Consider the following 26,346-nt stretch of genomic DNA (forward strand, 5'->3'; position numbering starts at 1 on the left):
TGTAAAACACTCTCAAAGACACTCGTTTTTGACATGTTTGCAGGAAAATAAATACTATGTGTTTTTAGTGAATCATGTTGGTTTTCTGTTTGTACTGCATAGTTGGAGATAAAAAAAAAGCTGAATTTTCTTTCTCTCATTTATATTCTGCCTTCATCTTAATGTTTTTCTCGAGGCTGCCGGATAATTTTCTCCTCTTTAACAAAAACACAATATCTCAGCAGCCCCTCTTCCTCTCCAGGCAGCAGCCTCAGTCTGTTGAGGGCTTTCATCCTATTGTAAGCTGGCTTTATCTTCCCATGGTAAATTAGTCTTAATACCAGGATAACATCGACTGGGATCCTCACACTATAACAGTGGGCCCTCTTTACTGATGAAAGTGATAGAAGAAGCCAGGATGGAAAGCAGTTGAGTTAAGGTGGATACTGATTTTACTATTACCATTTTTTTTTTTTGGCTGGGTCCATACATGGCTTCAGGTGCAGTCCACTGGAAAAACAAGCACTTGTTGTGGAGGGCTTTGTCAAGTGTTTGTTCTGCATAATGGAGTATCATGAGAGCATGAGTGAGCATTAAGAATGGTTGCCGGGTAGATTGAGATGAGGCATCATTGTCATAGAGAGACAAGTCAAACACATTGTATTTGTATGCTTACATAAAACAGTGTTTACAGAAACAGACGTTGTGTGCAGGGGATGGTGTGACACAGCAGACCATAATGTTCACTTATTAGTTACTATAAACTATTATTGTAATTAGCACAGCAATAATCATCAGTAAAATGCTATTTGTCTCACTTGTCCATCAATCCTGCTACGTTACTCATCATTTGTAATTAGTTGTATGGCGTTCTCTGCATCAAACCACCATATAAATTAGTTTCATAGTAAGTCATGTGATTACATTTCCACTCACGCAAACCAACTTTTCACTACTGTCCAACACCAAAGAGGGATGTCTTATGTTCCAGACAAAAGGGAATGTTATGCAAAAATAAAAAGGACACTCTTGTTAGTGGCAGCTCCAACTAGCAGTATTTTCACTCTCCACACTCTGCAGACAGGAAGTGGATGTTTTAATTAAATTATCAGGTGGCTGACTTTCCTCAGACACAGCAGGTCTTTTTTGGAAACCATATTCTCTTCATCAGTACAGTATCCCCTCAGGTTCCAGCAGTAAATATCTCTTCATGGGAGGGGGCAGAGGCAGCTGTGCTACACCTCGCTGGCAGACCTCCCCCAGGCTGGCTCTGATGGCACATCTGGACAGATGCAGCAGGCTGCGGGGAGTGTTGCTGCAAACAGCGAACAAAGAGTCGTAGAAGTCTTTGTGACGCTGAGGAGGCAAAGAAAACCTCAAATATTGTATCCGTCCCAGTAGGAAGGTTGTTTTTTATGGTAGAAAAACACAAACATATTTGTTCTGTTAAGCAAGGGACTTTTTTGTCTTGGATATGTCAGTGATGATGGTTTTTGTACTGTACAGTAATACAGCAAAAAAACATGCATTTGTCCATTAAGGCAAATACAAATAAAATATAAAATGGCGTAATATGGTGGAAAATAGCCAAAACTAAAATTTTCAAGACAGGGCTCTAGATTGAAATCCTGATATAATCGAAAGCATACATTTACGATTTGATGGCTGTGGAATAGAACATTTCAAAAAGCCAAAAATGTCCCTGGAGAGGCACAAAATAAGAAACACTACACATGCCATTAATATTGATGTACTGAATATATGTTTCTACCTTGTAGCAGTCATCAGGTATGGCAGCACTCCACTTGTTTGTGGGCTTTAAGCGCTCATAAGAGTTGACCATAACTTCTACGGCTTTGGTACAGTCATAGCAGGCCTGCAACACCTCCAAAAACGTAAACAACATACATTATTTTATCATACAGCACAATTATCATGCAAGGACTTCTTGTCATCAACATATCATTTGTCAAATAAACTGTATTTTATATTCTCTTCTAACATCAGTAAACCTCCTGTACCTTGTGGAACTGTGGGGGGTAAATCCGTGCTGCGTTATGGTTGAGCAGCGCCTGGTAGCAGAGCTCAGGTATGGCCATGGGCCTGACGTCTGTCACTTTGAGGAGATACTGGATGGGGGCACAGCCGTTGATGTCCACGGCCCGTGTGTTTGCTCCGGCCTCCAGCAGCATCTGCATCAGGACGTGATCACAGTTCCAGGCGGCCTTGTGAAGGGCTGTCTTATTGTCCTCTTCTCTGAGGTTTGGATCTTGAACAGAAGGGAACAACTGTTGTAGTAATCTCAAAGCCTTTATAGCACATAAGAAAGAAGAAACATACCTGCCTGGTTGTCCAGCAAAAGGCGACAGACAAGATGATGATCTTCGCTGTAAAATTGCTCTTTAGCGTCAAAAGCCCAGAAGCATGCAGTCATCAGGGGCGTCTCCTGCAGGGAGTTGACTGAATTCACATCTGCTCCGTTGGCCAGGTAGAGAGCCACCAGCTCTGGGACGCCAAATCTAGCTGCTGCGTGTAAAGGTGTGCCCGCCTCATTGTTGTCGCCGGGCATGTTTACTTTTGCACCTATATGGGGTAAAAAACAAAGGTTATTTTTGTGTTTATAGATGTATTTGCACTTTCATCTCCATCTATCCATGCATCCGTTCCTCCTGACCTTTGCAGAGGAGCAGCTTGGCACAGGCCACAGACTGGCTGGTGATGCAGTAGTGGAGCGGTGTGTGTCCGCTCAGAGACAGGCCGTTGACTTTGGCGTCGTGATCCAGAAGCAGGGCGACACAGTCAGCGTTGGAGGCCTCGCAGGCCACGTGCAGTGGCGTCTTCCCATTGGGCTTCCGGTTGATAGCCGCACCCTCCTGAATGAGCACCAGAGCTGTTTCCACCGCATTGTACATCACACACACATGCATACCAGTCGCCCAGGACTTATCCAGTGTGTAGCCTGGCAGCCAGTAACCTGTAGCAAAATGTCAAACAATAAGAATTTAAGGTCCTGTACACTTACTTTTCTAAAACCTATACCAGTGAGTGAGAGGGTTCAACAAAAGCACTATACTTTTTGTTAAATGTAGTGAAGTGTTAGGGTTATGAGAGCAATTCTTGTAATGTTTTAGTGAGTTCATTTGAATAGCTCTATATACCCTACCTTTTGGTTGTTTAACTGATAATCATATTTTATAATCTGATATTTGGTTTTGTATTAACAGTTTACTTAAGTTACTTCCACATAAAACTATTGTTTTATTATACATTTATTGAGCTGAATAACAGATCATCTTATCTCCTATCTACCAGTTACTTCCTGTTTAAAGCATAAACATTGTGCCCTCAGTGACCCATACAAAATAAAAACGTGCTACAAAGATAAACGGCTTTGTTCTTATATTTCTGTTTGGTTATTCCCAGTATCCCGAGTATGCATATCATAATTCACCGACATTGTTTCTTGTCATATCCAGCTTTAGGGTCCATGGGGGTTTAGCAACACCTAGTGGTGAACTACAAAACAACTCCCCTAACTATAATATTCAGTGTTTACAATCTATTTTCTTTTTCTAATGCGTTATGAAACCACGTAAACTTTCATAATCATAATTCTGTAAACTCGTCCAATTCATGACCCTTACACTTCATTTGGTAGGCTATAGCAAACATGATGTTTATCCCCATGCATTGTTTTGCTGCAGGTGAAATGTATCAATCTTTGTTTTGTGCGTACCTTGCTTGTATGAGGCCAGCAGCATGCTTGGGTCATCCACCTCAAGAACGGTGTCAATCTCTAGTTCACCAGTGTGAAGAATCTTCATGACCTCCTGGGAATCGTTGGCCTGCAGAGCGTCAAGGAACTGCCGCTTCAGCTGTTTGACAGCCAGTTTTCTTGGACTGAACTCCTCCATTAGCTCCTTGAAAGAGGGGCCTCGCTGCTCGTGACGCGCAACTAAACCCACCCACTCACACACTAACGTTCTCCACACAGCATGCAGGAGATTGGAAATCAACACACAAATGGTGATAGGGAAGGTACCAATCATACCCACAGTGAAAAGCCTCCATAAGCCCCCCAACATAAATGGAGTTGTTAGAAGAGGGGTAAGAAGTGACAGGGGGGGGGGGGGGGGGGGGGAGTTGGCAGTGAGAGAAAAATAGCCCTGGAGTAAAATCAGGCTGAATATAAATAGAAAGGAGAGAGGGTGGGACTGGAGGCTTGTGGCTGACCTCAGTACAGCCAGACCACTGAGAGAAAGGGAGTGAATGGTCACATGGTCAAAATAATAGGCCTTGTAAACACAGCATGTCTATGGCAAAGGTCTTGGTATGTTCTTATTTTCTATCTAAATATGACTATCAGGTTTATCATAAGATATTCTAAAAATGAATGAGAATGAAAGCTGAATCATCATTAACAGTTATATTGTGAATTGTATCACCTTGGACAAACATTTCTGTCAAGCTAACAAATGACCTCTAAAACTATGTTGAAGTCAGACAAATGGTGGGTAAAAAAAGAAACAAAAGCAGACAGTGACCGCACATTTTATTCAGTGTGACAGCTAGCTGCCCTTTCAAACTTTTCAGAATGCGGAAAAGAGAGCAAGGTAATGACAAAAAAAGGAGGAGAAAGAGGAGGAGAACAAGCACAGCTTTTTAAAAGAATCAAAGCAATGGATAGCAGTTTGTAGTGATGATCTTTTGCTCTCTACGTACATGAAAGAAAAACCCTTCAGGACATGACTCAAACGCCTGCCAGGAGCACCAGGGTCTCATCCACACGTTGGTTTCATCATGCGTAGGCAAGCTCAGGCAAGCAAATAGAAAAGATCTGGAGTCACTTTATGGCCTCAGGTGTGACCCCCAAGCCTCCTCAGCCCTCAGACAAAAAACTGACACGATAGAAAACAAGGCTTTAGGATTCTTACAGCGTATTGCTCTCAGTGTTTTACTATACATACAAAAGAATCAAAAGAGTGCAGCCAGCGGACTGACCTGACAGGGGAGGTTTTGAGGGGTATTCACAGAAAAGGTTCAGGTGTTACAAAATATTCCATAAGAATACAACATGAACAGTTTATTGGAGTTGTACTGGAGCAGCACTATGGTTGTATTAAAGGAAAACCACAAGCACAATGAGGGAGCATTACTGCGTTTTCTTCTCGCTTTGCACTTTCAAATTTATAATCCTTCATTTCATAACAACCATTTTAATCTAAAATCACTTTTTACTGAGCAGGTTTACTTATATTTTGGCAATAGGAAGTAATCATACAATTCTGGATAAATCATTTTTAGGTGTTAATAGTACTCTTATTTTCATATAAGTTATCATAAACAGTAGTCAGTTGCTTCATTAAATACAGAAATAAATAAATAATAACATGAATAGATCAGTGATTCCTGTTTTACTGTGGCATTGCATCTGTAACCCAGATTCTTCTTCTTGTTTGAACTGATTTACAGCACACCAGGCAGGGTCCTTGAGACAAAGAGGGAATCATAACCAAAGCTGCCTTTGATAAGATCACGGTGACTCTGATGTCTCTGTATTTACTGTAAATCTACGGAATGATTCTCGGGAATGCTCACGAAGTAACACAGGGAGCATGTCTCGTAATCCTAAAACAATAATTGCATAAAATACAAAATAATTTCAAAAGGTTTTTTTTTATCTAACAAGTAAATCAAAAATCTTATTCAACCAGTTTTACAGGTAAGTTAAAAGTATATTGCATCTATCAGTTGCAAATTCCAGTGTAATATCAGTAGTATCAGGTGCATCCTGCATCTGTCCTGCATCACAGAGATGACTCGTCTATATGGCAGCATTCCCTAATAATATTCAGAATATTCCAAAGTGTTTTGCATGGTGAACTGTACATTGAAAAAAATGTTAGAAATGTTAACTGTATGTGTTTCTATACTCACACAGAAGCGGGTAGTGTTCAGAAAAATTCGACTTCTCTAGAATTTCTAAAGGCAGCGGCGGGGAATAACTTTGTTATTGAGAGAGAATATAAAAAGAGGTCAAAAGCAGGTTACAAGCGGTGTCAAAGCCACATTATGCATATAAGCAGGAAGTTCCATTTAACATTTTTTTTGTTTTTCTGGTACAGGTTTGGTAAGTTACACATTTTATCATTAAATTGTACCTGAAGTATCCATTAGAACCAGTTCTCATGTCCTCTTCATCAATCATACCTTGTGAACCGCTGTATATGGTACATAGTACAGAGGTTACATTTACAGTGTTTGCACTTCCAGTGTTCTTGCAATTATCAGGAGAGCTATTTCTCTCAATGAAAGTTGCTTCAGCTCCTGTAGGAAAGTTCCAGTGTTGGCTCCTTTCAGTAGTGAAAGTAAGCAGCGTGGGGACACCCAGTGGTGGGAGATAAGTACTGCCTCATGTATTCCACCACACAGGCCCGACCTGTATGTGCTTCGGCGAATCAAAAGAGCGATTTCACCGATTCTGAACAGGATATACATAAGTCTATCAAAATGGCACATCAGACATATCTGTATTTATCACTGTACATGGATGTAATATCTACGGGTGCTGTGATGGGTAATGTAGACGGCTCTGAAGATGATATAGAATGAGATTAACTCCACAGACTTACTCTGCATATGAATAAATAAACCTAATTTACAGCAATTAAAAGCAAATAAATAGAACCGAGTAAAATCTTAAATGGCTGAAAACACAGGATGGGTGTAAAATGAGGCAAATTAACGGGGCAGGATCTTTTTTTATCCAACTGCTCATTTTGGTTTGATTCTCTTGGTGAAAAAGTCACTTAACAATCTCCGACAGTTGGGTTTGTAGCTTAACCACTGAGAACTATTGAACTACTGAGCAGGTGTCCCTCAGGGTTCATTTGTGGGGCCTACTGACGTTCTGTTCCTCGAGATGCTACGTGGTGTGGTGCTACAGTAACGCGGCAGGTGATCCAACAATTCACTTCACTCTGCCGCACTTTCTTTGCGCTCCTCTTTCTGCTGCTCCTCCAGCTCTCTCTTCCGTAGCTTCTCGCGTTGTTTCTCCACTTTCTCTCTGTTCCTCTTGGCCTTCTCCATCATAAGTTTAAGGTCTTTGATCTTTTTCTTGATCAGGGCACGGTCCTGGGAAGAAGTAACTCCAAGGACCTGAAACAAATAAACGTGCAGAAGTATATTTCTTCCTTGGGTCTACCTATATACAGTACTTATATGTGTAGTAATTGGACAACATCGCCAAAGATAAACTACTAGGAAGAGAAAAACAGACTACTAAACCCTGATGAACATCTAGGGCTGAAGCGTCATCATTTAAAGCGCTACAAACCTATTTACATGCTGAAAACTTTATTTTCCGTCATACTTTTAGAGCATTTATGTTGAACATTTCTGTACATTTAGTTTGAGCATTTTATGAAAAACATGTCATTGCTCTCTTTAGGAAAAACAATGTTTCTGAACTCCCTGGAACATATCTTTGGAATAGCTACACTGCTATTTGCTGTTCAATGTTTGTATAAAAACGTATAACATACCTTAAGCTCAGGACTCTCCAGCTGCAGCAGCTGCTCTCCATCAATGTTTTTGGCAGTGAATTCTGGGATGTGTTGTTCCAAGTTGAGGCCCATGAGCCAGCGGGCCACTTGCTGGGAGGTCCACTCTGTGATGCTGCTGTTCTGCCACTGATACTGCTTTGAAAACTGTGCCTCGTCCAGGATCTGAACATCAAGAGAGACAGACAGGAACAGAGAGGAAACAGCAGGTTAATTTACATCTCATGAACAGTGTCTCTTTTTCACAGTGGTAAATGATAATGTTTAATGAGTTCAGAAGAAAGGACACATGAACATCCCAACAACTATTTTCTTTAGCAACATATATTACTCTTTGAGAAACACCATGAATGATGTGTGGGTATGACAAACAGACAAATGACATACACTGAACAGACACATGAACACAAGCATGCAGTAAAGCACAGGTCTCACCTCATCATCTATCATATCCAGACTCTGAATGTGGCAGCATTCAAAACAACAGAGATATCGGGTTTTAAACATTGGTATAAAAGTATGGCTTAAACTACAGCTATCAACTTTGATGTGGTTGAATCAAGCTCAGGTAAATTATTTGTTTAAACATTTTTGATATTGCATTGCATCACCTTCCACAACCTTCAATAAAAAAGAAAAAGTCAGTATGTGTACCTCATCTGAGGAGAGCATCAGTGTGTGTGAGCGTCCCGACATCTTGGCTTCACTCAGCAGGCCGCTGATCTCCACCGAGCTGCTGCTGCTGGCGCTCAGATCATCATTCAGAGCGGGGCCCTGAGAAATCAACAACACACTCATAAGACTCGTGAGCCAACTGGCACTGAGGCTGAATTTAGTTGATTAGAGGGAGTGTTTTTCTATTTCTTAAAGAGTGGAAGAGGAGGGAGTGAATCAGGAGCAAGAAGACATTTCCTCTGAGCAGAATGATTGATGTGTTTCTTCCTAATATTTGACATTCCATAATTTATAAAGACAATGGAAGTACATTAGACTAATGCATCTAAGCTGTTTGAAAGACCCTGAGATGTTATGCACATATCTCATTTTAAGATATTCCATCAACTGTGAATGTGATAGTGTGTTGTCCTGCGTCCTTGTGAGTGTGCCAGAGTGTGGACAGTATTATGATTGTGCTAAAACACGCAGATACAAGCTGCTGCTACTGAGAAATATGGACAATTAGGAGGAGAAAAAGTTAATACATAAGTTTGTTTTACAGAGAAAGGGCTTTTTCTCTCCTGGAATGTAACAGTTTTTCTTTTTGCAACATTATATTGAGATCAGATTTTGAGTCTAAAGTCTAAAGCTTCTTACATTCAGCTAAAACTGTAGCTTTATGGAGTTCTCTAAATATCAGTACTGTCTGAGGTGAAAGCAAAACTAATCCTACAGGTTCAGACTTTTAGCTCTCCGGGCTGAATCCTCACTTAAAAGCTCCACATAACTACTAATGCGAAAACATTCTGCATTGATTTATCCATATCAAGCTCAGAGCATGTCCTTGGAGAGAGAAATGGATTTGGTTAGTGCAGTATCAAAAATAATCTCCTTTTTAATCCTTGGGTAACCACATGTGATATTACACAGGATTAGAAACTGTTTTCATACAAGTTCCTACACGGCAACGGATGTCCATGTTAATGACTTTAATCTTATTGCAGCAGTAGGACATGTAGCTGATTGAAGATGAGTTATGAAACAAATTATTTGTAAGGGCAACACTAGGAAACTAATTTGAATACTTAAAAATAGACCATTCAGAAGATTGTTATGTAGCGAAATTCATTGATTATTAGAAATATTTAGGATTATGTGGGATTATTCAGTGATTATCTTGCTATTAACAATGAAATCAAGTATTTTTGCATAGCATTAATTCCTTTTATTATCTAATTTAACCCTGTTTACCTGTACCAACTCATTTCCCTTTCAGTGGATTGAGGTACAATTAAGGAAAACACAAAATAATACAATACCAAGTAATATGAATAGGAGAAGAAGTGGGGCCATGTAAGGTAGTTCTGTCCAACAGAAATAACACAACACATCAAAGCTAAATGTCATAGCATAAAAACTTGTCTTCAAACCTATTGTATGCAAATATATATAGTTATATTAAAGGACAGTATCTGTGAAGTGAATCATTATTTGCCAAATGTGAAATAACCAAACCTCATGTACCTTAGCCGTGGGTTTTTCTGGACTGCCCTCTGCTGACGGCTCTGTGGAGCTGAGAGGGAGAGAGGGAGGGAAATCAAATAAAAGTGAGTCAAGATGATTACTGTACCACACATAAGAGTTTCTGGAGCTGGACTCATTGAGGTGAGATCGAACAACAAATATCCAGATGTTCTGCTCGTCATTGACCCATAATATGTAATTTAATGCCAGGACCATAACAAAGAAAACAGTAGAACTCTGATGGTGTTATTATTGACCTGTTCAGGTGAGGCTCTGGGATCTTTGTAGTAATAGTAAATCATATACAGTTTACAGATAGAAAACTAGCAATGTAGTATTAAGTACCATATCAAAACTTAATTCCTTCTTCACTCTTAAAGAATATGTCATTTTCAACAGTCACACATATTTCCAGTACGATGTCAATTTAGTTTCTTATAACACTTGAATTAAAAACTAGAAATGTAATTAGAAAGTTAATTATGTTGGTTAACAATGATTGTAATTATTTCATACATCTTTTAGTTTTATTATCCAATCAATGGTAGCTTTCTCATCATATCCTTTCCTTTTAAATAATTGATCAATTTCGCAATATGTCACTATATGTACAGATGTCCATTTTCACTTTTCACTTGTCACTTTAACTCATTCCGCACTTCATAACTTAGATGACCAAACATGTATATATGCTGACAGTTATTTTACTCTTATTTTTACTCATCTCCTATTTCATAGTCTTTTATTATTATTATTATCATTATTATTTAAAAAATGTTTCTTGATTTTATTTTTGATTTTATTGATCTGTGTGAATCTTTGCTGTCCTGTTTTATTCACGCTTACCCTGTTGCTGCTTTGTACAACTGAATTTCCCCACGGGATTAATAAAGGTCCATCTTATCTTAATCAAGATATTGCTTTACAACAGTATGAAGTTCTTTATATATGCTTTATTGGGATAAACAAGGAATGTTGGCCCTAAATAATTGTGAAAAATAAAAAATGAATCAGCTGTTTCCTATTGAATCAGTTAAATGGTATGTGACAAAAAATGGCCTAAACAATTCTGCTGTGTGTCCTCTTACCCAGGATCTGTTGCTTGTCTGTTTTCATCCACACCGTGCGAGGGGCTTGACATGGCAGGAGACTGAGAACCTGCGATCACAAACACCCTCATTGAGATCACAATGAGATATATAACAGATGTTTTTGGGACTATTCAATCCTTTATTATGGGATGACGTAAGGATTCAGGAGCACTGACCTGCAGTGGACGGATGGTTCATCGTTCGTCTGGGGGAGCTCTCTGCGCTGCCAGGGGCCCTGAGGACCCCTCCGTCATAAGAAGCCACACTACGAATCGAACCAGATCGACTGTGGGCGGGACTGCCATGCCCCTCTGAGACCTGGAGACAGACGCAAAGGGAAGAAAGAGACATAAAGATGAAGCAAATGGAGGAGAAGGGAGGGGGAAATGTGATATGAGGGCAGATGAGGAGAGAGAGAAAAAGTTGGAATTGAAAATTAATGAAAATACTGAAAGAGAGCTCAGAAGAGGTCACAAAAACAGGAAGAAAAAAGTGCAATCAAATGAAAAGTGTTCCGAACATCCGAAGCTGCAGACTAATCTGAAAGAAGTCACTTGACATACTTTCACCATTTCTAATTCATCGCCCTGGTTTCCCCTGGAAGCCTCACACACTGCCAAGTCTGTTCATCCAATCTGAACTGATCGCTGCTCTTGCTGAGTTAAGTTAGCCTTTCATCCAGAAGGAGACAGTGGCTGTTATAATCGCACTGGGAGAGACGAGGAGTTGTGACAGCGCCACAGACTCAATTAGCGCTGCAGAGCAACACGTAGCAATTAATCTATTAGAGGAGTACAGCGGAATGGACAGGGGGAAAACACACGAAAAGATGCTAATGAACACACACACACACTAATCAAACACCCTGTGGTAAATGAAAGACATTAACTTTAAGAATATTCTAATAGGAGTAGTAATTATTTATTAATTTCACTTAACATTTAAAATACTGCACATTTGTAACTTAAAGGTGGGGTAGGTAATTTTGGAGAAACCAGCTCGATGTGCGCTAGAATTTGAAAATACACAGCCGGAACAAATCTGCCACTTCCTTACAGAGCCCCTCCTCCAACACACACAAACGTGCACATGACCAATGAGGGCACGAGATAAGTTTGTGCACAGATGGAAGGCTGACAGGCAGGTAGGCCATCCAGTTATTTTAGCCGGGCCGGCTAAAATGATTGGTCGTGCTTTTTACAGTATTACGGCTTCCACAGATGAATCTTTTTTATGGATTTTTTGTCAAAGCACTTAAGATATTCATTGCTATCGGGATGTTAAGAGCATTCCATGGAATATAACAAAAAGTGTATCTCGAGCCGGTTTCTCAAACTTACCTACCCCACCTTTAAGTAATATGCAATAATTGTATTATACCTAATTATGAGTATATTTGTATTCATTGCAACATTTATTTTTAAATGTTATAATGGTTTTTAAAGTAGTTAAAAATAAATATGTGTACGACTTAATTCCTCTCTGCACCATTATACACCAAATCAAATACCTTTGTGTAAACCTTGACAATAAACCTGATTCTAAAACACACACTTGGTTGATAGTGTACAAATAAATGAGAAATCTGTTTGCCACTGAAAAGGAAAATGTGCAGGTGTGTGTGTTTTGAAACCAACCTCTCCTTCAGTGGAGCTGATGCTGTCTCGGACTCTCTGGCTCTTCTTCTTGCTGGGTGAGTATGGAGAGCCCTCCCTGGGGTCGTAGAGCACACACACACACACACACACACACACACACACACACACACACACACACACACACCACACACACTCACACACACACACACACACACACACACACACACACACACACACACACACACACACACACACACACACACACACACACACACACACACACACACACACACACACACACACACACACACACAACACACACACACACACACACACACACACACACAACACACACACACACACACACACACACACACACACACACACACACACACACACACACACACACACACACACACACACACACACACACACACACACACACACACACACACACACACACACACACACACACACACACACACACACACAATTTAACTTGACATCATAAAAAGAACACACTGTCTGATCCATTTGTTCACCAGAAGCCTTTGTCTTTTAATTATGTGCCTTTCTTTCTCTTGTTGTCTTATTAAGAAGCACTCCATTTAGCCTGGCCTCAGTGCTGAATTAGTCTATTAAAAATACATCAATGCAGTAAGAATATCAAGTCCTCCCTCAAAAGTAACACCAATAATTAGGCAGGCAATTATCATTTTTCTGCTCATTTCCTGAGTGCACAGGGAGACGCTGTCAGGAGACAAAAACTGAAATCATTTCAATTTAAATGATAATTTCCTCAGCTTCTGTCTTCTCCTCCCACACGCTCACCACTCTCTCCTTTACATCCTGTTCCAGCAGTCTCCCTCAACCCCCCCCCCCCCCCCCCCCCCTTGTTAATATTGCATAATGGGCTGCGTCACTCGGATCAGCGCAGAACCAATCATTCTCTTATCCCGTCTGCACTGTACAGTATCAGATATAGTCTGTGCACACTCCAATCTGACAGATGCGCCCACTGAAATGAAGTCGGCGGAGCTTAAAAAGACTTGAGGAGAACAAAACCAGACAGATGCGCTCAAAAGGGATTACAAGTTTGTTTTTGTTTGCAGAGGTGAAACTAGGGTCAGAGGTGAAAGCGGGTGTGAAGTTCAAAGCAGAGGAGGATGATGTGTGTGTAGGAAATCCAAGCATCAGTGTGTGTGTGTGTTTGAATTGTATTTTCTTTCTGTTTCTAAGCCACAAGAGACACTGATCTTTTTTAACTGTCCTTCGGAGGGCAAGATGAGTCAATAAACTGCAGGGGCTGAAAAAAGGGTAATCATAATGCTAATCGGATACGATTATTTTATGTAATTGGGAAACTTTGTAAGTTTATTTAAGATTGTATCACAATTATATAGAGATGTTCAGGTTATCTATTTATCTCCTATTTGACCGGTCACTAAATGTATTAATCCATTTAGACCTTCACCTAGCCATGGTTAGAAAACAACCTACTAAAACATGAGGGTTTTCTGAAATATCTACCAAAGTATTCACTGAAACCTCTACTTCTCAGTCTCTGAAGCAGATAGAAACATGAAATAAAAATAATTGAGTGCCTAAATGAATAGTTCTGCATGTTAGGAAACATACATTTTCTATCTAGCTAAGAGCATCTCACACGTTTGGCCGTTCAATAGGAAACTAGAAACTGTTAACTTTGCTTAGCATACATTTAGAGAACAGTGGGAAGCAGCTAGCATTACTTTGTTGATATGTTGTGAAAAATCAACCTACCAGCACCTCTAAGCTCAATAAATAACATGTTTAATTTGTGTTATGACAGGTATGAGCGTAGTATTGATCTTTTTACCTAATTCACTCGGAATAGTTCCCCAAACTATTAATTTAAATCAATATAATAATAATGCTCCTGGCAGTGAGTAGGGGTCCCCTCCCATACTCACCTCTGGCTGCTGCCGCTCTGTTGGGGCTGCTCTGCTGTGCGCCGAGCCTCTCAGCACTGTTGCTGTTGTTGTTGTTAACCTGGATGCCGTTCTGCTTCATCAGCTGCATTAGCTCCGACTCTAATGTTACAATCTGCGGAGGGAGAGTAACCGACCAATGTTACTCAATCGTAGGCACTTACCTGGAGAAATAGCTGCTTTGAAGCATTGACATCAAAATACTACATGACAAGGGTTTATCATATTATTTATATTTGATTCCATTGTTTGTGTGGTGTACTTGGAAAGCACCAGTTAAGTAACGTATCAGTTTAGTTAAAGCATTAGCCTGCTATCTTGCTGTTGGCTTAAATGATAGATTATACTGTTTTCCACCACTCGTGCTTGTGCCCAGTTGAACCATTCACCCTTCACAATGCAGTGCCACAGAGGAATTAATGCTCACTGTGCAGAATAATAGCCAGGGACAGTTAGGTTGACTGCCCATTCGACTGAGGGGCATGGCCTGAGCAGAAAACACCACAACTGTCATGTCTTAAGACTAGAAAAGCAGAAAATCTATACAGAGTTCGACAATGGAAACAACTGCAGGCCCCTGGACACAGAGTACACCTGCTGTTACTGTCCAAGGAGGAGAAAACCTATTTTATGTTTACAAAGCCTTGCAGAAAGAAATCAAACGTGGGGGAGTGCCGTTAATAATGTTTTTGATTACTAGATTTAGATGTATGTAACACATCCACAGCCTATTGTAGCCTTTACTGTATGTGCCAGGCAGACAGGAGAAGTGCAGCATTCGTTATACTATTTTTGCTTCAAGGACATTTTTGGCAAACAAACGTCATTTTGCACACACATACAGAACAACTTAAACACGGAGAGGCTTACAGGAAAAGATAGATGTGAGAGATAAACAAGAAGCTCTGGTTTACCCTGACTTGCAGTCCCTGGATCTCTGCCAGGTGAGATTTCTCAGCCTCCTCCAGCCGCCTCCTCTCCCCATCCTCCTTCTGGATAAACTCCACCTCTCTGGAGAGAAGAGAGGGGGGGGAGTTCGTAATGTGGTGAGTAGGTGTATGCCCACTCAGGGAAACAAGATCTATGTGTGTGTGTGCACATATCTACAGCTAGAAAACACACATTCATGTCCATCTTAAGAATAATAAATTCCACCATTTCCTCTTGCCTGCTTTGCCCTCTGCATCTCAGTCCTCTGCTACACATCAGCAGGGAGAGTTCGTTTCATCATTTAGCTTCCAGTTGGCCTGCAGGGCCACAGCCAATTAGAGGCCGTCAGACTGGAGCTGAGCTGGAGAGGTTGTGATGGGACTGACCAAAGAGATCAACGCACTGAAAAGCAGGAGGAGCTGCGCTGCATGAGAATAGGAGACTCGGCTCTTACTGTTGAAATTGGACAAGACTTCGGCTATAAAAAGAGCTGCTCTGCCTTACAGATGGAAATGCAGCAGATCATTTTCTTTCTGCTCATTGAAGCAAAGGAAGCTGTAAAAAGGAATAATGAAGGAATTCATTCTAGATGATTTATTTCAGCGAATGTTTAATGGCAGGATTTGTGAAAGGATCTCCTGCTAAGAAGTGAAGGAGGTATTTTAGAATTTCATTTAGAGCTGTTAAGTGTCTTTCTTTGCAAGTACACAGTTGGTTCAAGTTGGGAAGACATTTAAAATGTGTTTTCCTCTCTTTAAGATCGAATCCCCTGAAATGTTGGCTATGGCTATTGTCTATTAACAATTCACCAAAATACAAATGTATTTCTTCTTATTCAAGATAAGTTCTTACACAAGCAAGCAGACACTCAATCCAAGATGAGCATGACCATTAAACTTACTTCTGCTGGAAGTCTTTGATGAGTTTCTTGGCCTTGTTGTACTTCTTCTCCAGAGTTTGGTACTGTGCCTGCGCCTCCTTCAGGTGTTCGTTGACCGTGTGGCAGAGGGTCTGCGCTTCGATCCAGTAGCTCTCCAGCTTCAGCATCCTCTCCTTGTTCTCCTCGATGCTGGCCTTCAGCTGGCTCTTCTCCTTCTCCCAGCGCTGCTTCTCCCTCTCCACTGACGTTAGCTGGGAGGGGACAAGACAACTTAAGTTGCAACAAAAAGGATGTTTTAAAATGAAATATTTCATAGTTGACCCTTCCCATTTACTACACAGTTTGTTCCTAGAACCAAAGCATTTGTAGTTTTATTTATATTGACTGCAACTACATGAAAATGTGCAATAAACAAACCTAGATTTTAAAGACTGGGAAGTACATTACAGAGAGTAAAATGCAAAAGTCTGAGCAAAATCATGTTTTGAGCATAAAAGGCATCAATGAATTTTTCTGTGAAAGTGGATCCACTCTAACTCCTAAAAAAAAAGCCTTTTAAGCACCACTGCTTGGGTGAATGTAATCATATTAACTCTCAGCACTTTAATTTGGGAATTACGGAGATTAGTTCATTAACATTTGACGAAGCATATCAATTAAACACTTCATATGTGTATTTAAGAAAACATAAACACATGCATATACGCTGAAAAAGAAAAAACTGTGATACCAGGTGCCCTAACTTTCTTGCTAAATCACAATTTGTGAAGGCAACTACTGCAGCGTATTACAAGAAGCTTGATCAGATAAGATTAGCTACTGTTTTTCCTGTGTCCTGTCCTGACACTATCCCCACATCTCCCTCACAAATAGTTTGAACCTCGACAAACTTCTGTCGTTAGCACCCATTACCAGCCCGCACACTGACAGCTTTAATCTCTTACCTTGTTCTTAAGCTTCTGGATCTCGGCCTCCGTCACTGTGTGTTTGATCTGGAGCTGTTGGAGCAGAGGCGGAGACAAGAGGAGATAGGAGAGAAAAGAGAGGGTGGTCAGTGATCCAATGCATGGCTGCGCAGAATCTGTCTGCTGTGGATACTGTGAGAAGGACCGAGGCAGCCGACCCTGTCCTCCACTGACAGCCCAGACCCCAGCTCTGACACACAGTCTCAGAGGAGAAGTAGGAGGAGGAAGGAGATAGACAGATAAAAAGCTAGATACTTAAAAAATTAAATGCTATTTTGCATAGCATTAAATCTAAAAAGATGTCACTTTTTCAATACAATTCCATACCCTATTAAAACAGATTAAATCTTAATGCAAAAAGGCTTGCGTATCTTCTGAAGTGAATTATGTTAGATGGATGGAGTTGGAAATGGAGAGAGGGGGAAATGAGTGATGCATGGACGTCGCAATGAGCAGTCGTTTGCAGGCAGACAGAGCGGGATCGAGATAATGACAGAGAAGTAAAAAAGAAGATGAGACAGAGAGAAAGAAGTGGATGTGGAACTAGAGATGTGGAAAGAGGAGCAAATGAGAGCTCTGGAAAGTGAGGCAGAAACAGAGAAAAGGGGTAGAAGGGGCTTTCGTAAATGGATGTATTTATATGCGCTTTTCAAGTCTTTGCCATCTCTAAAAGCACTTTTATAACACAAGTCATTATTCCCCTATCCACATGCACACTGGTGGCAATTACTTTGGGAGAATACCCACGTGTTCTCAGACTGCTGAAGTCTCAGATTAAGTTCACATACACTTTTTTTGTTTTGTTAGGAGGGCATTTATAATTGTCCAGTCAAAACACGAGTAATGATTTCAATACAATGTGAACCTATACTTGAAATACAGCTAAGTCCATTCAAAGTTTAATTATCACTTTTCTCACAAGCTTACAAAATAGATAAAGTAATGACTTTGAAATGCCAAACTTAATTCAGTCTCATGATGCTGAATGCTGATAGTATTGATACCATCTTGTTTCTATTTGGCAACCGATGATGATAAGAACAAGTTGTGTTATAAAAAGATATGTTATCTGACAAGCAACAAGAGTAATTTATTACCACATCCTCTTTTTATTATTTTTATAAAAGGCTTATCTGGTTGTCAGGTTTTTGTGCAAAATGTATCAAATGCAGCAAAGGAAGAAAAGGATGAAATAGGAAATGGGAAAGTCCTCAAAACGAAAACAAGGTGAAAGTCTGCACTGTGAGAGACAGAGGTGAAGAAACTGGAAGAAATGTATAAACCCTGTGACTAGGGATTGCATTATAGTTTTGCTCTGTATCCCCTGCGGTGTCTGCTGTGCAGCTGAAGCCATTTGTTAAATGTGTCAAACAGCTATTGTGGCAGTCTACAGAAAGACTCAAGTGTTACTGTGCCAAAAACAGTACTGGAGCGTTCGATCGATATCAGCCGCTCCCCACAGCGATAAAGAGAAGAAATCAGTTAACAGCCAGTGAACTCTTTCATTTTCATTGGTACAGATGGTGGCAAAGTTCATTGGTACAGATGGGTCAAAGTTCATTGGTACAGATGGGTCAGAGTTCATTGGTACAGATGGGTCAGAGATCATTGGTACAGATGGGTCAGAGTTCATTGGTACAGATGGGTCAGAGTTCATTGGTACAGATGGGTCAGAGTTCATTGGTACAGATGGTGGCAAAGTTCAACAACATGGCTTTCTATTCTCAGAGGCAGGTCCTGTGAACAGTATCTTTAGATCAGGATACAAATTGATTCAAATTCAGGTTAAAGCTTTTTCTCTTCATCTGTGTGTTTAACCGAACATGGGTAATTAGAGATGTAATGAGCATTGGTCTCACGTAGCTTTTGTGTTCACGCCAATAATCTTCCAGATTAGGAATTAGGGAGGGTAAGCAGATCTGAGATCCAGACAAAAGAATTTACTGTAACCCAGCCGAGTAAAAAGGGCTGTTACATTCCATTGTGTCTGTGTCTTTTGTTGTTTTATTGAATTAACTTTTCTGTTCTAGTGAGTGTGTGGGTACATTTGGTATTTCAAACGTATTCTTCAAAGCAGAGAAAAATGTGGTGGGACAAACTCAGTTTTTTTTTACCTCTCTGAACTTCTGGTAGAGTTTAGTGGCGTCTAACTCTGTGGGAGACAAGATTTCCTCGGACTCTGGCAAGTCAAACACCTCGATGTTCTTGTCCTCGCCCGCCACCGTCCCGTCCCCATCCTCCTCATCTGTGGCGTACTCTCCTGTCTGCTGTTAGAGAAAACACAGTCAGTCATAAAGTCAATTTTCCTGCAAATACACTAAATGTAACAGCACAATGTACTAATGTAAGAGACAAACACTCTCTCGTGAATTTTCTAAACAAGCTACAGTACAGTAGCTTGAATTTGAAAAACGATTTACTTGAACTTGTATGATAAATAAAATAGTGAAAAGAAACATCAATTTAAGATAAGATAAGATAAGATAAGATAAGATAAGATAAGATGGAACTTTATTTATCCCCTTTGGGAAATTCAGGCATTTATAGCAGCAACAGGGTCAGAGTTAAAAACAGGATTCACACAAGGTAAAAATAAAGACAAAATAGAATAACATTTTAAAATAATAATACAAATTGTGTTAAAGTGATAAAGTGAAAAATGTATACCAATATAACTGTTAATACATGTTTTGGCTCACAAATCCGGTAAGGAGATGTGTAATATCCGAATACCATCTTTGTTTGGATTAGGAAAAGGTGGCACAATTCGTCGTGAAACAGGTTTTTTTCCGATGGTGCAGCAGATTGAATATTATTTCACCCAGATGGTTATGAGAGTCTTCAAATGCACAATAGGTTTGATTAAATAACTGATACTGAGGGATGGTTATCTCTGTGACTGTGTTTATAGATAATACATGTAGAGCACAAACTGTGTCTGGCTTTAGTCTCAGTCTTTTATTAGATTATTGTTTTTAAATTATTCAGCTTGAATATCAAAACTCATGAAGTTAGCTAACATTTATTTATTTAACTGCCTGCTTAATTGCTAGTTTCTAAAAATCTGCAAGCAATCGTCTCCTCGTTTAGCATGAAGAAGGCAGCTTTTGTCGTCCCACCGGCAGAGCTTCTGTGTACGGTAAGCTTTGACCCTTTAATATGGAGTTAGCCTGAGTTAGCCAGCCTGAACAGAGAAAACGCCAAGTCAGATATCCAGCTGTCAAACTGCAACATCTGTGTGTCCTCTCTCCGTTTCTCCCCCTGTCTTTCTCCCATCTCTCCTCAAAGCTTCACCAGTCAGAGTGCAGCATATTGCGTGTCAAGAACTTCCAGAAACTCCTACCCATTTTCCATCATGCCATCTCTTTTTTACGCTTTCTATCTTGTAATGCTATTTTAATGCTACCGGTTATATAAAAATGAGGTAACACACTCACTTGGCCAAAACTTTGTCAAAAAATAAATTGGTTTGACAGCCTGGTCGGCCATAAGGAGGGGGTTTTTCCTATTAAAATAAGCCAGTTGAATTGGCCAAATTTGAATGTCACTTCTTATTATGATTAAATATGAGTCACCATCTTGCATCATGTTTAATGGGTTAGGGGGTAAATTAAGTGCGGTTTAAACCTATGATGGTATCTCTAAGGAGCACACTCTAGATGTATAGATTTATCAAATATTTCTTTAAAAAATATATTTTTGATTGTTGACGTTAATACAGGCCATTATGCTGCAAGCTTTCAAGGCAGTTTATCTTTCCTCCAGTTCTAAAAAAAAAACTAAAATTAATGTTGGCACTGGCCATCAGACCTGGATCGGTTGATTCACTGTTTGGCTGATGACCAACAGAGCCTTACATTTCTAGTGGAGCTATTATGTAAAAAAGCGTCTGTCAGTGTACTCTTCATATCAATCAGTCCAAGTTGTTTTCCATTTGTATATACCTTATCATCTACATGTAAATAATAATGTCACTACTGTCCCCCACCTTCTTTCTCTCGGTCTTGTCTGGTCCTCATACAATCTATCTTTCGCTGGTCGTTCTGTCTCGATTTTTAACACACATGTAGTACACACACACACACACACACACACACACACACACACACACACACACACACACACACACACACACACACACACACACACACACACACACACACACACACACACACACACACACACACACACACACACACACACACACACACACACACACACACACACACACACACACACCACACACACACACACACACACACACACACACACTGTCATCATCTTGGCCTGATATTCACTCCTCCATCCATCTCCCACCCTGATAACCGACCTCGGGCCTGATTTGTTTGCATGCATGGCCGACATACAGTCCCATTTCCATAATAGGCTTGCTTGTTGCCATGGTACCAGCATCCCACATTAAGGTCCCATTCACTGGAGGTGGAGTTAACCATTGAACAGGGCAGTCAAACACAATTTGCATATGATAAATGCATCACCTCCTACCACATGAATAAAGGAGAGGAAGGGACGATTTAAGGAGAGACACTCTGTTGTTTAGAGGCTGCTCAGCGTATGATGATCTGCACTATGAATGTTAATGTGAGGAAGATGTGGTAAAATGATTGTTTGCCACTGGGGGAAAGGGCTTCTCCTTTGACTCGAGGAAGAGTGCATTTACGAGTGTGACAAAACAATGTTTTTTATATGCTGCTATTGTTGTAATGTTCCTTATGTTTTAAAGTGTATCATTTAAAGCTAAATATATCCGTATTTTTTTATGGAAGTCAGTATAACAAAAGAAATCTCCAATACTAGACATTTATGAGTTAACATAAATAGCAATTTTACACATTTAAACCATCCATGTCATTGGGAAATTCCATGTTCTTAGAAAGGTCTGAAATATCGGGCTTGGATGTAAATAATTAGAAAGAGCCTGAATATGCAGATCAAATGAATACCTTACATCAGCCAAATTCAAAATAATGAAACCTGGATTTTATGGATTTATTGCTAAAATGTCAATGCACTTTATTTTAACCCTCACACTGCCAGGTCTGTTGGTATTGACATGAATAGATATTTTCAGTCTTTACTGTAGAGTTACTTTTTGTTGAATTCAGACCAACAAAGAGCCTTTTATTCTATACGCTTACATTTGTACATTTGTTTGGATATCATTTTATCAAATATAATTATTCTCTTCAACCTTATTCAATGGAATCTCTATTCTTTAATCCAGAGTTTATCAAATATAATAATACACAGGAGAAATACTGACCACATTTTCCCACAGCCGAAGTAAACCTGATATTGCGCGTTTGGTCTCCATGCTGTCTTTATGTGTGTGTAGCATTTAAGTGCTGACAGATGGGCATGCGTATGTGTTAGATCAGATATAATCAAACCCACAATTTGACTGATGTGTGTGTGTGTGTGTGTGATGACTATTGCTAACTGAAGCAGGATTTCTTCCTCTTGGGACAGGAGCCCCAGCACCAATAAGAGCTGTCCGTCAGATCAACGCAGGCAGCACTCAAAAGTGAGAAATAACCTCCCAACACTCCCCCTGGTGAGAACTCCGTCTAATATTTATAGAGATATTAATATTGATGAGTTCCTTTTATTGCACCATAGATCTTTGTAATGGTTTCGTAACTGTTTACCCTATCGGCAGTTGCGTAGGGATTATGGATAGCTTGGTGCTCAACGCAGGCAGATTTCAAGTGTGTTTTTTACAGCGGTTGGTAATGTATGTATGGATTAACGATTTTAATACAATCAGCATTGTTATGTTCATGCCTCCTTCTGGGGATCTGTGGAGCAGGGTGCTCACTTGAAGTTAATTACTGTTACACTGCTTATGGGATTGCCCGAGGATCAAATCATTTTGGAAAGATGTACTTGACAAATGATCACAAATAGTTTTCATCAAACTTCAAGAAAGTTGATTCCTGGGTCAGTTCTCTTAGATTCCAAGGCTTAATAACAACAAGTAACACATTATTCTTTGCTCTCTCCTATAGCTAAACATACAATATCCTAATCAGTGAGTGTTTTTTATATGGATAAAATTCCTATTCCTATAAATTCCTTTGGAAAATAATTATGTACATCCTAGATTCTTTAATACCGGCTTTGTGATGCACTGTTGGAACTTATTTACTATTTTATATTTAGAATAGTTATTGTATTTGATTGGATATATTTGTGTCTTTTTATCATTGCGATTATTAAATAATTGTATTATCAAAAATATGTTCTTGTTACAATATTTAATGTTTTACTAAATAATGTCTTTGTTAACTTTATTATTATTTATTTATTTACTTTTCTTAGTAACTTCGAGTGAAGATTCTTCCAAATTGGCAATGAATATATGTTTATACTGTATATATATATAAATATGTTCTCCATAGTTTTGATTTTCATTCTACATCCTTGATCTGAACTAACAGAGAGCAGGAGTAAAGTCACAGGAGGGAGGTTTCTTCTGTGTTTGAATCAGAGAGTGCAGTGAGATTGTAGCTAATGGCTGAATTGTCAACTCTCTGCAGGAGCTTTAATATGAGCTGACAGTGTTTCATGTGTGATGGGAGCGCTTGGATCAGCTTCCGGGGCCTGGGGAGGAGTTTCTTATGCATGAAGGCTTTTCATCCAACATCCAGCAGGAAATGAAAGACCTCAAACATCACTAACAGTGAGGCCCTGGTTAGTCATGTTTCATGTACATTTACACATGACTGCAGCTGTGTGTGTTAGTGAGGATGTGCTATGCATTGATTTGTGGTACTACTGTATAGTATGTAATTACATTGAGTGTGAGTGTGTCTACATGCCGGTGTGTCCGGTGTGTCTCCGGGGCACGCACACGCATGCGCACACACGCATGCGCACACACACACACACACACACACACACACACACACACACACACACACACACACACACACACACACACACACACACACACACACACACACACACACACACACACACACACACACACACACACACACACACACACACACACACACACACACACACACACACACACACACACACACACACACACACACAGTTGCAGGACCATGAGCTCAGTGTCTGTTGGATGAAACGTGCTGTGAGTAAGCAGCAGAGGGGAAACGCTGAGTGATGCTTTCGAGAACTCACATGGCATCCTCTTCATTTGTGTGTGTCCGTTAGAGAGAGTGTATTCTGTGTGCCAGCATCAAAGCCCACTGTCAGTCAGTCTTATGGAGTTAATAACCTAAAACTTCCATGAAACTGTCAAGAGAAGGGAGCTGATTTACATTAAGTGACAACTAGAAGCTTACATTTTCCAATGAAGTGTCATGTATAAGAAGTGTGTGAACTGACAGCGGCTGAACTTCAAATAAATGTGGATATAATGAGCTTCATAAATAAAGGATGTTCCTTTTATCCAGGGGGGCATTTGACCCTATTTGCACATTGGAAAATGGTTCCACACTATGGGGTACATCCTCTTATAAGTATGTATGAACATTAATTGAATGCCCCTTCCAGACTCCGGTCTTTACCTCGTCATCGTCGGCGTCATACTGAGCGTACTGCTGCTCCAGCAGCTCTCTCTGCCTCCTCTCCTGCTCCAGGGTCTGCTGGATGAGCGTGGCCACCTCACTCTGCTGGCCCGGACGCTCCCGGCCAATCACAAACCTGCAACCACACGCACTGTTAATGACAGTCCTGGCAACACACATGTTTTATGTAACAGTGACTGTGCATTTATTTAAAAAAATGACATATATATATCGTGTTGTGTTTAGTTGATGAAATCATCATCATCATCATCATCATCATCATCATCATCATCATCATCATCATCATCATCATCATCATAATTTCCACCGTGTGTCATTAGTTTGAATGGAAAATATAAATTTTCTGAGAATCTGTTTCTACAAAATGGTACATTTTAAAGTAAAGGGAAATGTTGTCAATGATGAATTCTAGTAAATAAAAATCACAATTTCTTAAGGGTCTCGTTTTTTTAAGGCTTATTTGTTTATGTTAACCATTTATTTTAAGATTTCACATCGAAAAGAATATAAATAAATAAATGAAAAAAATATCTCTTGCATATTTTTCCCTTACAGATGAGATTTCTCTCATTTAGATATACAGATGAATTGCACAAACTACCTATTCATGATGACCTTTTAGACTTCTGCTATAATTGATTGTATTTTCTTCTCATATTGCCATGTATTTGTCCAGAGAAATGTGCATAGCAGGCACTCTGTGAGAGCAGCAGAGGCGCACAGCAACATGGCAATGACAGCGATATCTGCTGACGAATCAGGGCAGGGCTGGGAGACGGGACACACATAATAATATGAGAGGACAGTCAGCTCAGAGAGGCAGCCTGTTATTAGCCTGGCAAGGAACTAAATGTAGAAAGCCCCGGGCTCTGCCTCCGAGCTACTGCAGTTCCTCCTGGGACCCACCAACAATACACATCACATTAGCATGTAGACAAAGTGAGAGAAAACGGAGAAAGAGCATAAATAATGTGTTTAGTTTGTCCCAAATATAACCTGCCTCCGTGCGAATGGTGTGTGTTTTGAATATTAAAGGGACAAAGATTTATATAATTATCTTAGATTCAATAGCACAGAAGGATAAACTCTTCCTATCATTGTTAATAGTGTCACTGCTACTCCTAACATCATATAGAGTGTATTTTTGACGAAACCAAGAAATGATTTATAAGAATTCCTTTGACCTATTCCAGAAACCTTCAACCCAGCAGGGGTCCTATAACTGTGTGTGTGTGTGTGTGTGTGTGTGTGTGTAAGAAGCATGTTTCTATTTACTGTACATGTACAAGTGAGTGTGTTAGAGTGAGAGAGGGAGAAAGAGAGAGTGGATTGGAGACGGAGCCTAATCAAGTGAATTCAGTTCCTGAGAGCTCTTTCATATATTTCTAAAGCCGCAGTAGAAAAAGGCCTTACGCTCCAGCAGAGAGGCATTTCTGATCTACATGTGAAGGAACAACTAAAGGGCAGGACAGATACAAAAAAAGTATGAAACAAAAAAGAAGAAAGAAAAAGAAAGGTGAGGACCCTTGCTAAGTTAAGTACTGTACTGGAACGAGCCTTTGGACAGCAGGGAGGTCTGAGGAGCAGCTGACCTGGAAACAGCC

The 26,346-nt window shown here is 40.0% G+C and overlaps 2 protein-coding genes across 5 annotated transcripts in view; both read right to left on the bottom strand.

The window, feature by feature from the left end:
* Nucleotides 1–445: 445 nt before the first annotated feature.
* Nucleotides 446–4,035, bottom strand: asb4 (ankyrin repeat and SOCS box containing 4). The gene is made up of 6 exons (XM_034125049.1): nt 3,716–4,035; nt 2,654–2,953; nt 2,320–2,562; nt 2,001–2,248; nt 1,751–1,864; nt 446–1,335 (listed from the first exon to the last, which is right to left on the bottom strand). The coding sequence occupies exons 1-6, from the start codon at nt 4,026–4,028 to the stop codon at nt 1,147–1,149; spliced, it is 1,407 nt and encodes a 468-aa protein (XP_033980940.1). The 5' UTR covers nt 4,029–4,035; the 3' UTR covers nt 446–1,146.
* A 479-nt stretch (nt 4,036–4,514) lies between these two features.
* Nucleotides 4,515–26,346, bottom strand: part of ppp1r9a (protein phosphatase 1, regulatory subunit 9A) — a 50,585-nt gene continuing 28,753 nt past the window's right edge. Inside the window, exons 6-19 of one of the 4 annotated variants that reach the window (XM_034125051.1) lie at nt 24,722–24,857; nt 19,271–19,423; nt 17,136–17,189; nt 16,213–16,442; nt 15,296–15,392; nt 14,365–14,496; nt 12,451–12,534; nt 10,990–11,131; nt 10,811–10,880; nt 9,723–9,771; nt 8,196–8,315; nt 7,977–8,000; nt 7,524–7,706; nt 4,515–7,137 (exon numbers count right to left, since the gene is read on the bottom strand). In XM_034125051.1, coding sequence (XP_033980942.1) covers nt 6,955–7,137; nt 7,524–7,706; nt 7,977–8,000; nt 8,196–8,315; nt 9,723–9,771; nt 10,811–10,880; nt 10,990–11,131; nt 12,451–12,534; nt 14,365–14,496; nt 15,296–15,392; nt 16,213–16,442; nt 17,136–17,189; nt 19,271–19,423; nt 24,722–24,857 — 1,657 coding nt within the window. In that variant the 3' untranslated portion in view covers nt 4,515–6,954. Of the gene's footprint in view, nt 7,138–7,523; nt 7,707–7,976; nt 8,001–8,195; nt 8,316–9,722; nt 9,772–10,810; nt 10,881–10,989; nt 11,132–12,450; nt 12,535–14,363; nt 14,497–15,295; nt 15,393–16,212; nt 16,443–17,135; nt 17,190–19,270; nt 19,424–24,721; nt 24,858–26,346 lie in introns of all 4 variants that reach the window. The other 3 variants (XM_034125055.1, XM_034125054.1, XM_034125056.1) reach the window with 3 other exon arrangements.

The sequence above is a fragment of the Trematomus bernacchii genome, unplaced genomic scaffold (assembly GCF_902827165.1).
Source record: "Trematomus bernacchii unplaced genomic scaffold, fTreBer1.1, whole genome shotgun sequence".
Taxonomy (NCBI): domain Eukaryota; kingdom Metazoa; phylum Chordata; class Actinopteri; order Perciformes; family Nototheniidae; genus Trematomus; species Trematomus bernacchii.

Excerpts from the sequence above, each read along its gene's own strand:
- asb4 (XM_034125049.1), bottom strand. The coding sequence starts at position 4,028 with ATGATTGGTACCTTCCCTATCACCATTTGTGTGTTGATTTCCAATCTC. Across the intron at positions 2,249-2,319 it reads TTTGCTGGACAACCAGGCAG|ATCCAAACCTCAGAGAAGAG; the intron begins GTATGTTTCTTC and ends CTTCTGTTCAAG. Across the intron at positions 1,336-1,750 it reads TACCTGATGACTGCTACAAG|CGTCACAAAGACTTCTACGA; the intron begins GTAGAAACATAT and ends TTGCCTCCTCAG.